This window comes from Phycodurus eques, chromosome 2 (genome assembly GCF_024500275.1).
Source record: "Phycodurus eques isolate BA_2022a chromosome 2, UOR_Pequ_1.1, whole genome shotgun sequence".
Taxonomy (NCBI): Eukaryota; Metazoa; Chordata; class Actinopteri; order Syngnathiformes; family Syngnathidae; genus Phycodurus; species Phycodurus eques.
In genome coordinates, this window is record NC_084526.1 from 2,193,169 (window position 1) to 2,205,837 (window position 12,669).

The 12,669-nt window shown below is 44.1% G+C and overlaps 3 protein-coding genes across 7 annotated transcripts; 2 read left to right on the forward strand and 1 right to left on the reverse strand.

Annotated features, from left to right (window-relative positions):
- Positions 1 to 12: 12 nt before the first annotated feature.
- On the reverse strand, positions 13 to 12,637 carry LOC133418212 (oocyte zinc finger protein XlCOF19). 3 transcript variants are annotated; one of them, XM_061706695.1, is made up of 5 exons: positions 12,520 to 12,637; positions 10,005 to 10,106; positions 7,866 to 8,204; positions 6,578 to 6,771; positions 13 to 117 (listed from the first exon to the last, which is right to left on the reverse strand). In XM_061706695.1, exons 1-5 carry the CDS (start codon positions 12,542 to 12,544, stop codon positions 13 to 15), a joined length of 765 nt encoding a protein of 254 aa, XP_061562679.1. In that variant the 5' UTR covers positions 12,545 to 12,637. The 3 variants fall into 3 exon arrangements, with proteins under 3 accessions (XP_061562679.1, XP_061562670.1, XP_061562661.1); XM_061706686.1 differs by lacking the exons at positions 13 to 117; positions 6,578 to 6,771 and having other exon boundaries at positions 6,793 to 8,204; positions 10,005 to 10,103; XM_061706677.1 differs by lacking the exons at positions 13 to 117; positions 6,578 to 6,771 and having other exon boundaries at positions 6,793 to 8,204.
- ciao2a (cytosolic iron-sulfur assembly component 2A) lies at positions 449 to 2,452 on the forward strand. 2 transcript variants are annotated; one of them, XM_061663990.1, is made up of 5 exons: positions 449 to 658; positions 961 to 1,125; positions 1,211 to 1,260; positions 1,705 to 1,750; positions 2,023 to 2,452. In XM_061663990.1, exons 1-5 carry the CDS (start codon positions 631 to 633, stop codon positions 2,121 to 2,123), a joined length of 390 nt encoding a protein of 129 aa, XP_061519974.1. In that variant the 5' UTR covers positions 449 to 630; the 3' UTR covers positions 2,124 to 2,452. The 2 variants fall into 2 exon arrangements, with proteins under 2 accessions (XP_061519974.1, XP_061519968.1); XM_061663984.1 differs by having other exon boundaries at positions 961 to 1,260.
- On the forward strand, positions 2,763 to 5,572 carry LOC133417594 (gastrula zinc finger protein XlCGF57.1-like). 2 transcript variants are annotated; one of them, XM_061705434.1, is made up of 2 exons: positions 2,763 to 3,199; positions 4,047 to 5,572. In XM_061705434.1, exons 1-2 carry the CDS (start codon positions 3,076 to 3,078, stop codon positions 5,507 to 5,509), a joined length of 1,587 nt encoding a protein of 528 aa, XP_061561418.1. In that variant the 5' UTR covers positions 2,763 to 3,075; the 3' UTR covers positions 5,510 to 5,572. The 2 variants fall into 2 exon arrangements, with proteins under 2 accessions (XP_061561418.1, XP_061561426.1); XM_061705442.1 differs by having other exon boundaries at positions 3,123 to 3,199; positions 3,518 to 5,572.
- Positions 12,638 to 12,669: the final 32 nt, after the last annotated feature.

Genomic DNA, 12,669 nt, shown 5'->3' on the forward strand with positions numbered 1-12,669 from the left:
AGGAGGTAACTTCTACTTGTCGGACAACACGCCGAAGCTCACAAGAACGCGTCCAGCTGAGCCATTTTTGGTGAACTCCCGGTCAGGTGACACAGTCCAGATGTCAGCTGACTGCGTCTGACCAATGAGAGGACAAGCAAAGAAGGCCCACTCAATCAAAAGACGAATATCAATTCTGTGAGTTGTACGTCAGTCACGTTAGCAAATCACATCAGACCATTAATTTGCTCTCAATCCATAATACAAGTTTTTCATTTACTCGGATTAACATTAGTGGCAACAACCAAACAAATTGTTATTACAATAAAAACAAAAATATAGCGTAAGTGCCATGCAGAGGAAGAGTGTGGGAACATTCGAGCCGTCCGGAATGTCAACGGCAGACTTTTTTTTTTGGTTCCGCTTTCAGCAGGGACGACTGCTCGGGCATCGATTGCTTTTGCCGGAAACAAAATGTCCGCCTGCCGTTGTTATCTGGCGACTTGGGTGAAAAAGAGAACTGCTGACGCGCTGCCTTCTTTTCGAGTGTAAAAGTCACCTTTTTTTTGTTTTGTTTTTTGTTCGTGTTATCTCGGACCATCACGCACGGTGCCACACTTTGACGCCAGGGATGTTCCAAGGAGCACAAGAATGGAAGAGAAAGCCTTAGAAGTGTACGGTGGGTGACTCCGTTGAAAAAGTGCTCGTTTTAACAACAACAGCGGCCGTTCGGAAAAATGACGTGATTAAATATAAAGTCGTCATCGGCTTCAAGTTTGCTCTGAAAGGATTTTATTTTTTTTTGTGAGCGTGTGTTGCTTTTTTTCTTTTTCTTTTCGGTGCTCTGCTGCGTTCGTGTTTTAATGACGTAATATTAATTCCACGTTTAAAAACAAACAAACAAACAAACAAAAACTAGTTTCTTTCTTTCGATTGTATTTGATGTGATCTGGTCTTTTGTGTTTCCCGCCCCCGCGCCAGACGTGATCCGATCCATCCGAGACCCGGAGAAGCCCAGCACGCTGGAGGAGCTGGACGTGGTGACGGAGAAGTGCGTGGAGGTCCGGGAGCTGGGCCCCGACGAGTACCTCATCGTCATCAAGTTCTCGCCGACCGTCCCGCACTGCTCCCTGGCCACACTCATCGGTCGCTCGATCTCGGCCGCTTCCCGTCGTGCGCCTCATCCTCATCCTGACTGTTTGTGTGTGTGTGTGTGTGTTTTGTTCTGCAGGTTTGTGTTTACAAGTCAAGCTGCAGAGATGTCTGCCCTTCAAACACAAAGTGAGTGCGCCCCTGACAACGGCCACATGACGTCATATCGCCAATGTTGGGAATCCCTCTCCGTCTGCCTGCCAGCTTTGGTGCCAGCGACAAACTGTGCTCCATTTGGACAAAAGTAGTGCTTTGCCACCACCTCGTGGCATCTCCAATCAAAATGCACCGGAGCGCCCACGCTGCCTGCCGTCAGTCGCATCGGTTGGCGTGCGACGACGTAAGCGCCGGCGCTCCCCCTCCCAAAAAAACATTTACTCAATCTATGTTAGCATTGAGCTAACGTTTACGTTAGGATTGAGCGGTTGCGTTCGGATTTCCAGTGAACTCCACACGTCCGTCGCATAATAAAATCCCGACACAGCGAGTGAGTGATGAGCGGAGTGATTCCCAACAGAGTCGCTAGTGTGCACTAGTGACTCGCACTAGTGAAAAAAAACTATTTCTTGTCAGCTGGAGATTTACATCAGCGAGGGAACGCACTCCACCGAGGAGGACGGTAAGTCACTTTACATCTTTTAATTGCGCGTCTCGTCTGTCATTTGTGTATGAACCGTACTCGCCAACCCTGACTCGAACCCTATGGCCAATTCATTTCAAATTGCATTCATTTGAAACAACATATATTCAATTCATTCAATTCACGTTCAGTTTTAATCCACAGAATAAATTGCGAACATGACTTAACATATATTTATATCTATTACTTGAAATAAACTTTTATCGTCTATCCATATAAAATGTGTGCTGTGTTTTTTTTGCACGTTTCAGTCAACAAGCAGATCAACGACAAGGAACGCGTGGCCGCCGCCATGGAGAATCCCGACCTCAGGGAGATCGTGGAGCAGTGCGTCGTCGAACCTGACGACTGACTCAACACGCCGCGTGTGTGCGTCTCCGTGTATGTGTGTTTGCACTCTGCAGATATGCATGTATGTGTGTATAGATGTGAAATGTGTGTGTGTGTGTGTCTGTAGATGCAGCCATTTTGGCCTAAATTCCCATAATTCCTCGCTGCCGTGGCGATGGGTCGAAAGTGTCTGATTGCTATTCCGCTTTCCTTCCTGGACATAAAAGTTCGCGATTTTCTTTTCCATGGTGACACGCACACACACGCGCAAACTCACGCATAAATGCAAATGTCCTGTTTGTGCATTGACTTGCTGTCAGGGAAAGTTTTATTAAAAGCACCGTCAAAGGCGTCTGACTCATTGTGATGACTTCAAGTGGAGTTTGCAGCTTTTGAAAACACCTTTCCTTCGACAAAATAACATTGTACGTCATAGGAAGCCAGGGAGGTCGCAGAGGATGGGGGGGGGGGGGGGGGGGGGGGGGAAGGCAGTAAAACAAAGAAATATGAATTATACGATTGTACAGCTTTTTGGTTCGTGCAGTACGATTGGGATGAGAACGAACATAATGTGTTCGCTGCCCACGAATGCAAAGCTACGCACAATAAAGTAATTGCGTTGGAGTCGCGCAAAGAATTCTGGGACACAGCCACAGTTTGTCCAAATGGAGTTGCCGTACTCCACCCTGCTGAACTCTTAAGCGCTCTTACTAGTAAGAGTATTAAATAATCCCTCTCGAATGAATACTGGACGCAGTGAAAGAAAGAAAGAATGCGACCGTCAGCATGTCGCTGGACTAAAACATCAAATTGGGATTTTGTTGTCGCCTCGATACACGCCGAGCTTTCTCGTCTGCAGCTAGCTTAGCTTAGTTTAGCTCAGCTCGCTAGCCGCTAGCAAAGGGACGCGGTCGTCAGCGACACAAGTCAGTCATCAAGTTGGTGGGGCAAAGCGTTTTGATTACCGTGTGAAAATGTGCACGAGAAAGACAGCGGAGTGGAAGGAGGAACTTTCTGGAACCAAGGAAGGGACGGAGTCGCAACTTCTCCAAGTGGACGCTGTGTTCCGACCGCCTCGAGATGCGCTGCGCGGAGCAGGTTTGTGCACTTCTTACTCTCACTCGTTGAACAACTACTTCCTACAAAATAGAAGTGAAAGTAAGTCTTCATTTGTGAGGTGAGGAGGAGGGGGGGGGGAGTATCGTGGCCGGTGACTGAGGTACCCCAAAGCTCTATTCTCGGGCCTCTCCTCTTCTCCCTTCCTCCACATGAGTCCATCGTCCGAAAAGCAGAGCATCTCTTTTATTTCCATGCGTATGCCAAAATATACATGCCGCTGACGCGAGAAAATGCAAAACCTCTCGTACGGTGCAATGAAAACAAATCTGATTTGACTACACGTCCTTTGTTTTCAAGGTTAAAAGTCAGAGGTCCTGATGTTTGGGCCAAGGGAAGCTGTCGCACTTCAGGCGAACCCGGAGGTCCCTTGGGTCAACATTTTACCATCTCAAGTCATGTCTGGGAAAATAGAGCACGTGCTGACCCAAACAAAACACATCCATAATGGAAGAAAACATTTTTCAACTTGTTGGCGCCCCTCCTAAACCGCCGGCCTCACGAACACAATAAAATGGCCTGGTGGGCTGCGGGTGCGCTTACGATGGACAGCGTTACGCCTCTGAGAATGCGCCATCTCGTCTGATCTTAGAAGGGACAAAGGCAAATTCGGGACTATTATGCTTTCATATTTTGCTTTTACTGTACAGTGCCTTTTGTTTCGAAACATGTACCCTGAGTAATTTGAGTTGCAAGCTTGGTCACAGAATGAAATAAACTCACGAGTCAAGGCACCGCTGTATCAACGATAATGCACAGCATCAAAGTCGCAACATGAGACCAGGCTTTAACGAAGCAGATGTGGTTTTTGTCTTCTGGTTTCCTGCAGACGTCAGTGAAGATCTTCGTCCTGAGCAGCAGGAGCCAGAGTCCCCGCTCATGAAAGAGGAAGAGGAGGGGGAAGCGTTCTTTTGCATTAAAGTGGAAGATGAGGATGAGGAGCACCTCATTAAAGAGGAAGAGCTGCCACAGCCACCGAACATTAAAGAGGAAAAGGAAGATGCTCTCACCAAGTTGCCATTGATTCTTGTCCCATTCAAGACTGAGCATGATGAAGGTGAAGCTCAAAGTGAGGAGCGCAAAGGGGCGGAGCCTCCAAGCAGCAGCAGCAGCTCAAGTCAACACATGACAACAGAAGGTGATAGAGACCATCGTGGAGGATCACGCACAGAAAGCCTCTTAGCGCCACTGTCAGATAGTGACGACATAACGTCACAGTCTCATGATGATGATGATGATGAACACTCTCGAGGTGATATGACATGTCACGCTCACAACAAACGCTGGGAATGTTCTCGGTGTGGGAAAACATTTAGTTCAAAGGGGAATTTGAAAGGACACATGAGAACGCACACAGGAGAGAAACCTTTTGCCTGCTCAGTTTGTGGTAAAACATTTTCTAAAAAGGCACACTTGAAACCACACGCAAGAACACACACTGGGGAGAAACCATTTGCGTGTCCGGTTTGTGATAAAAGCTTCTCTGTAAAGATAAGTTTAATAAGACACACAAGAACACACGTGGGAGAGAAAACATTTGCCTGCTCAGTTTGTGGTAAAAGATTCTTTGAAAAGGCACACATGGAACAACATGCAAGAATACATACTGGGGAGAAACCTTTTGCCTGCTCAGTTTGTGGTAAAAGATACATTGGGAAGGGAAGCTTAAGAAAACATGCAATAACGCACACTGAAGAAAAACCATTTGCCTGCTCAGTTTGCGGTAAAAAATTCATTGAGAAGCGAAGCTTAAGAAACCATGCAAGAACCCACACTGGCGAGAAACCGTTTACCTGCTCAATTTGTGATAAAAGCTTCTCTATAAAGGAAAGTTTAAGACGACACACAAGAAAACATACAGGGGAGAAACCTTTTCCCTGTTCAGTTTGTGGTAAAAGATTCTCTTTAAGAGGGAACCTACGAACACACTTAAGAACACACACTGGAGAGAAACCTTTTAGCTGTCCAATTTGTTGTAAAAGATTCTCTTTAAGGGGGAATTTACGAACGCACATCGCAACACACAAGAAACCATTTGCATGTTCAGTTTGTGGGGAAACGTTCACTTTCAAGAGAGATTTAATAGCACACGCAAAAGCACACACAGGAGAGAAACCTTTTGCCTGTTCAGTTTGTGCTAAAATATTTTCCATTAAGGCAAATTTAACAAGGCATTCAAGAACACATGCTGGGGAGAAACCATTCAGTTGCAATGTGTGCGCTAAAAGATTTTCCAGTAAGAATTATATTAAGAAACACAAGTGTGCTGGTGAGAAGAGCAGCGATCAATGAATCGATGATAAAAATAATAATAATTAGATTGTGCTGAAGCTGATTTTTTGTGTGGTAAGGAAAAGCCTGAATAAAATACAATTCTTGAAACTCTGGTAGTGTTCAGTTGCTTTCTAGCTTCTCATTCTTTTTTGTCTTGTGTTTGTCACACGATACTTGAGTTCCAGCATTTATGAATTTATCCATTCACGGATATGAATTTTTTTTTGCCCTTGCAAAATACTATCCAGTCTGTATGCTATACCCGTGTGTGTGTGTGTGTGTCTCTCTTTAATTCAGATGACAAATGGAGCCAAAATAAAACCAAACGAGTTGTCCGCTGAACCACATTGTGTGGGTAGGCCGAGGTTTGAAAGTGCTTCAAATGCTCTTAAAGTGTTTGTGGTTCTATTTTCTAGTATATTTCTGGTTCAAAGTAACTATTGATCTAGATAGGCAATTATAATTACTTATAATGATCGATGTTGCGGCGGTTAGAACCCTTTAAGCAGCGGATATTTGAACACAAATGGTGCAGCAACAACGTAGTCAGGCAATATAACAATACCCCATCCATCCATTTTACGTATCGCTCATCCTCACTAGAGTCGCGGGCGTGCTGGAGCCTCTCCCTAACAGATGTCTTCCGGCGAGAGGCGGCGTACACCCTGAACCAGACATCAGCCAATCACAGAGCACATATAAACAAACAAGCATTCACACTCACACCTACGGCCAATGTAGAGTCTTCAATCAACCTACCACGCATGTTTTTGGGATGTGGGAGGAACACGGGGAGAACATGCAAACCCCAGACAGGCGTGGCCGGGATTGAACCCCGGTCGTCAGAAATGTGAGGCAGACGTGCTAACCAGCCCTCACCGTACCACCCATAACAATACTCACAGGCATATATTCTTTGTCCTCTGCGAAACAAAATTACTCCTATTACTGCAGTCTACTTGCAACGTCTTGCCTGTGTTATAACCACCATCAAACGTCTCTCGCCGAACAGTAACTTGTAGATGATGACTCAAAGAGCAATCCAAGTGTGCAGTAGTGTTGTTGTTGTTGATCGGTCGCGCCTACCTGAGGGCAGGAGCCGGAAGAGCCGGTGACCGGGATGCAGAGGGTCCGAGAGGATTTTGCACGCTCTCGTCTTAGTTCTGGCAGCGTGCAAGCCCTCGAGGGTGGGCAGGGGGTTACCGACGATCCTTTCAGCAGTTTGGATTGTCCGCAGCAGTCGGGAGTTTGTCCTTTTTTTGTAGCAGCATCAAACCAGACTGTGAGGGAAGAACACAGGACTGAGTCGATGACCGCTGTGCAGAACTGCCGCTGCAGCTCCCGACATTGTCCCAGATGATCGCACTACTAACTCGTCACTTTAAACCGCATACATTTCTTGGAAGTCTCGGCGCCCTTTGCGCAGTGCAATTTGTGTGTACTTGACAGTGGCGGTCCGAGCTTGAATGGTGCCCTATGCAAGACCCCCCTTGGCACACCACCACCCAAACGCACGCCAATTAAAACACACAATTGTATCTTATCATTTTATTTGAAATATAATCAACAAATTAGGATACAGCAACAGCGAAGAATAATGAGAATCAAGGCAACATACAGAAAAAGAAAAAAAAAAAACTCCAAAAACTTTTATATTGTGCAAATCAAATAACACTTAAGAGAACGTTACTGCACCAATTTTATACCCAGCATGATGACTGGCTAAATTGCTCCCCAGATGCAAATGAATATTTCTGATCAACAATTTCAAGATGGTGCCCACCCTCCCCCTTTCCGTTCTCCTCACCCGCACACTCGTCTCTTAACCTCACGCTGAATCGTTACTCTAACCCATGAGTACTTGCGTGTGTTGCTAAATTTGTCTTTCTGTTGAATGTTTTCCCACAAACTGAGCAAGCAAAGGGTTTCTCACCAGTGTGTGTTCTTGTGTGCCTTGTTAAATTTGTCTTTTGAGTGAAGCTAAGACCACAAACAGAACAGGCAAAAGGTTTTTCCCCAGTGTGTGTTCTTGTGTGTGTTGTTAAAATCGTAGTTCTAGAGAATCTCTGACCGCAAACTGAGCAAGCAAAAGGTTTCACCCCAGTGTGTATTCTTGTGTGTATTTTTAAATCTTCCTTTGTAGAGAATCTTTTACCACAAACTAAGCAGGCAAAAGGTTTCTCACCATTGTGTCTTCTTTTGTGCCTCGTTAAGTTTGTCTTAATCGAGAATCCTTTGCCACAAACTGAGCAGACAAAAGGTTTTTCTCCAGTGTGTGTTCGTATGTGTCTTTTCAAATTTGAGTTGTTGTAAAACGTTTTGTCACACTGAGAACATTTCACGCGTTTGCTGTCAGTGTGACATGTCATGTCACCTTTTGAGTGTTCATCATCATCATCGTCATCGTCGTCGTCGTCTTCAGTGTCAAGCGTTTGTGACATTACGTCATCGCTATCTGATAATGGCGCTAAGAGACCATCTTCTTGTGATCCTCCACGTTGGTCCCCATCACCTTCTTCGTCGTCGTCGTCATCTTCACTCTTCACAATGACAGTTAGTGGAAAGTTGGTGATATCAACTTCCTGCTCTTCCTCTTTCACGTCAGGGGGCTTTGACTCATCGATCTCGTTAATGTAAGTGGGATCCGGCTCCTCTTTTTTAATGTGACCGGGCTCTGGCTCCTGCTGCTCCGAAGGAAGATCTTCGCTGACGTCTGCAGGACACAAGAAGACAAAGACACGGTTGGGTAAAGTCAAGCTTTGCTCAGTCAAGTCTCACCTTGTGACTTTGGTGTTTATTATTGCTGCGAAATGCTTTTCGGCTCCAGTGGGGGGCCCCGGTGACCCGCATCCGGGCAAGGGAAAACTTGAGTCCATTGTTTGTCGTCATCATAAGGGGTCTTTGAGCCGTGCTTTGTCTAGTCCCTCACCTCAGGCCTGTTTGTGATGGGTGACCCTGCCAGGGGCATAAAGCCCCAGACAACTTAGCTCCTAGGATCACTGGGACACACAAACCCCTCCACCACGACAGGGTGACGGCTCAAGGAGCAAATCAAATCATTGTATTCTGTTTTTATTTATGTTTAACCTTTGTGGAATGCATCATACGGTCAGAAAGAGATAAAAAAGGTGCTTCCTTTCGAACACAGGGGAGGACATAGTTCACAGACGTGACTAAGTCGTCTTTCCGGTTCTTTCCCGACATAACGTCGCCCAGGCATTGAAATCCACGCCATAGGCTTTACTGACCCCTAGGGGTAGAAGCAGCACACAGCACATCTCGATACAGACACCACTGTTTCAAATGAATTCAGGGGGTTTACATGAATGAATTGGAGTCCAGCCCTTATGCAGCCGTTGCCCATTTTTTGGGACATTTTTGGACTTTGATGTATTCCGACAAAACAGTTAAAGTCAAAGGTCAGGGGGCTGAAATTTGGCACCACAGTTTTGAACAAGTTAAAAAAAAACAAAAAAACATGGGAGTCAAGTTATTAGAAATAGGACATAAACATTGATGATACACTATTATTCCATTCTATGGCACTATTAATTCCCATTATAAATCACATTTTTCAATGTACTGTAAACCTGATGTGTTAATGCTTTTCCTATAAATACTGAATGAATCCAAGCATTGGGGTGTGCTTGCTGTGTATTTCCACCCCTAAACCACCAACCGGAACCAGAGACCAAAGCATTATTATTATTATTATCACAGCTAATTTGAAACTGAATTTGTCGAACTGAATCTGAAATGATCAAACTGAATGTGAAGAAGCGCTATCATTTTACTTTGCACTGCGGATAAAAAAAAAAAAAAATTCTTACACTCACTTTCAAGTTTGGCGGACTTCAGTTAATACAAATTCAAACTCAATTCCTGGTGGCAATGTTATCAAACCAGGAGCTTCACTTTTTATTATTATGATGATTTTTTTTTTTTTTTTTTTTAAAGTCCACTGACTTAAGGTTAGGTTAACACATAATAGGAAACGCCAAAGATGTACTATTACTACTACTATTACTACTATTAGCCAGCCCCCACGCGAGTACCGACATTTTGACAAATTATTGGCCAATCACCATCATCTTTGCATCTGCACGGTTGCAAAATGTAACTGTGTTGATTATATTTGACTCTAATGCAATCTCACTCACTATATGAAGCATAAAGCGACATTTTTGGTGACAGAAATAATTTAGCCCCGCAGACGGTTCATTTGTGGCACGTGCTAATGGAATGACGTCATCATCAGTCGACGCCTCCGTGAAATGACGTCACAGATCACCGCTCGTCTTACTTGTCCCAAGCATTCCTTCCTCCTGTGGCAATATCCTCGCTCCTCGATGGACTTTCTGGTCCCCATACATCAGATCCTTATTAATTGACGTTATAAAAGTTACATTCCAAATCTTGTGAGCTAACAAACTAAACACAGGAGGAATGTTTTTTTTTTTTTTTTTCTCCAATAACAGAAAGTAGTTAGTAAAGAAGTGAGAAGTGCACAAACCTCCTGTGTGTATGCCATCTGCAGGCTGCCTGCGAACAGCGTCCAGGAATCCATCTTGTGGCTCCTTCTCTTCCCTTGCCCAAAGTTCCTCCTCGTACTCTGCTGTCGGATTTGCACACATTTTCACACGATAATCACAGGCATTTACGCTCACACTCGATCCCCGACAAGCGATATTGTCTGCACACGTCTTTTTGTTAGCGGTTAGCAAGCAAAGCTAAGCCAAACTAGCTCAAAATGCTGCTGTGCACCGAGGCGAGTTTATCCGGACACGAAGGTCTGATGACGATGTTTTAGTCCAGTTCTTGAACGCACTGCGTCGAGACTTGATGGCGTTGAGGAACAAAGTCCAAAGTGAAGCAAAGCGCGTGATGCGAATTCCTTTTAGCACCTCCTGACAATGTGGCGGCCGAAGAAACACTTCCGGGTCGCGTTACAACCAACCAGGAGCGACAGAGGAAGTGGTGACGTAGATTATTATTATTTTTTTTTTTTAAATTAACGTTTTATTTAGGAATACCAAACATACAAGTTCAATTAATACAGGTAATTAATCAGTCTCATTCCAAAAAATAAATTATATAAAACACATAATTCCAAAGTTTTGTGTGCTTTCACGTTCGTGGATTGTACCTGTACTTTTTTTTTTTTTTTGCACGCAGGTGCATAGTTAATGAGGCTAAACAATATATCCATCCATCCATTTTCTGAGCCGCTTCTCCTCACTAAAGCAAATATATAGAGTACTATCAAATTATAAATATCTGTCCATAATTGGGCGATTCCAAAACAAATTAAAAATATTTTCAGGGGCTCCTTCGCAAAAACAGCAATTAGTATCAATGTCTTTTATGACATGATATTAAGTTCGGACTCGATGACACACACTTTTAAAAAAACATCATGACTCCAGTATACATTGCATTTATAACAATATAAAATTCCCAAAGATAAAATAGTTCCATAGTCATTTGAGTTAAATCATTGACCAAGTGAAAGACTGTTATTAGAAAACCAGTGCGGGTAAAATAAGGGAAGAAACCAGGGAACTAAATGCAAAACAGACTGACGAGACAACGAGGAACACCTGGACAAGACACGAGCGGCCGGAGGGAGCCGATTGGTCGACACGAGGTAGGTTGACGAGAACAGGTGGACGCGCGAACTCAATGAGCACACGAGACATGAACAACGTGGAACGCAGGAAAACGTGAAACAAAACTAACCGCAAACCAAAACGCAGATGCCGAATTCTGAAAAAATACAATTTGGGAGGCAATTCCACATCGGGAATGGGTTCTTTATGAATCGCTTCATCCAATTTATTTTGAATGTATTCTTTAAAGTATTAAAGTCCAAGAAGTAAAGGCCGCCATTCTCGTACGCAATTTATTTTTATTTTTTTGACATGGTGAATTTTGTTCTTCCAATTCAAATTGAAAAGCATTTTGTCTATGTCGTTTGAAATCTTTTTAAACCATGTTAAATTTAATTCGCGCATGAATCGTATCCGATCGGTAGCCGTATAATCATCGGTTCGTGGAGGCCATCTGTCGCGATATTTAAATATCCTCCCATTACTATCATTGCGTTGGAGCATTTCGAGAGCCAATGTAACCAACGAAATTCTAATACATCCAACAGCATATCGTTAATCGCATTTTGAGTTGTAGCTATATACATTCACGAACAGGACAACAGTATCGTTAGTGGTGATGATTCAATTAAAGCAATGCCCTTGAGAATGTAAAATGTCCCCATTGGCATAGCAAAACCTTGCTTCCCTTTCTGAGCCATGCGATCACCAGATATCGTTGCCCCAGTTGAGTAATTTGTCCACATTAACCCATTCACTGCCAGGCCTATTCGACTTCTAAAGCCGTCAATGGCAGTTAATGTGTTTTCAACAGTTCATTTTGGAAACGAAAAGTCACAAAGAACAAGCAAGGAATCTCCACCTTCAAACACTAGTCATCCTGGGCCTGTTTGAAGCCTCTTGGTATCTTCCTGTAGGCGGTGGACTACATCAATGTCATTTGTAATTTTTTGCTGGTAGGTAGGTACCATAGCACAGCGGCATTTGGGCTGCAAGTATCAGACTCACGATTCTTTCTTTTAGCTTGGCCGCCGTGAGTCGAGCGAGTCGGCTGGGAGCGGAAACGGAAGTGCTGAAAGCGTTCCGTCACTCAGTTCTGAATGTTCGGCGAGTTTTTTTTTTTATTTGGATCAATAAATGAATGAATGAGGAAGCACCTGAAGGATTTTGTGAAAAAGAACTGAACGATTCGAATCTTTTCAATGAACTGATTCGAATCATTCATCAACTCAAAAGAACTGCCGTGCCTCTCACTATCATGCAGTTGGAAAGTGACGCCCCACGATCGCAGTTAGCAGCGTAGCTAGTTTTAGCTCAGCTGTGTAAGGTTGGCTAACTTTCGGTCCGTCAAAACGAGACAATTCGGTTGATTTGAGCTCGAAAACCGGAGTGTAAACTACATTGAGATCGGTAACTCACGGGAGGTGAAGATTGATGGTGTCATGCGTCAAGTCAATAATAATAATGTCAGCCATTGCTCAGCCACGACAACTTTGGTCCGTCTCGGTCGCTATCTTGCTTTCGTCGCGTCGAAAACCACGAGACGTCCCCCTATTTTGTCCAAGTGGA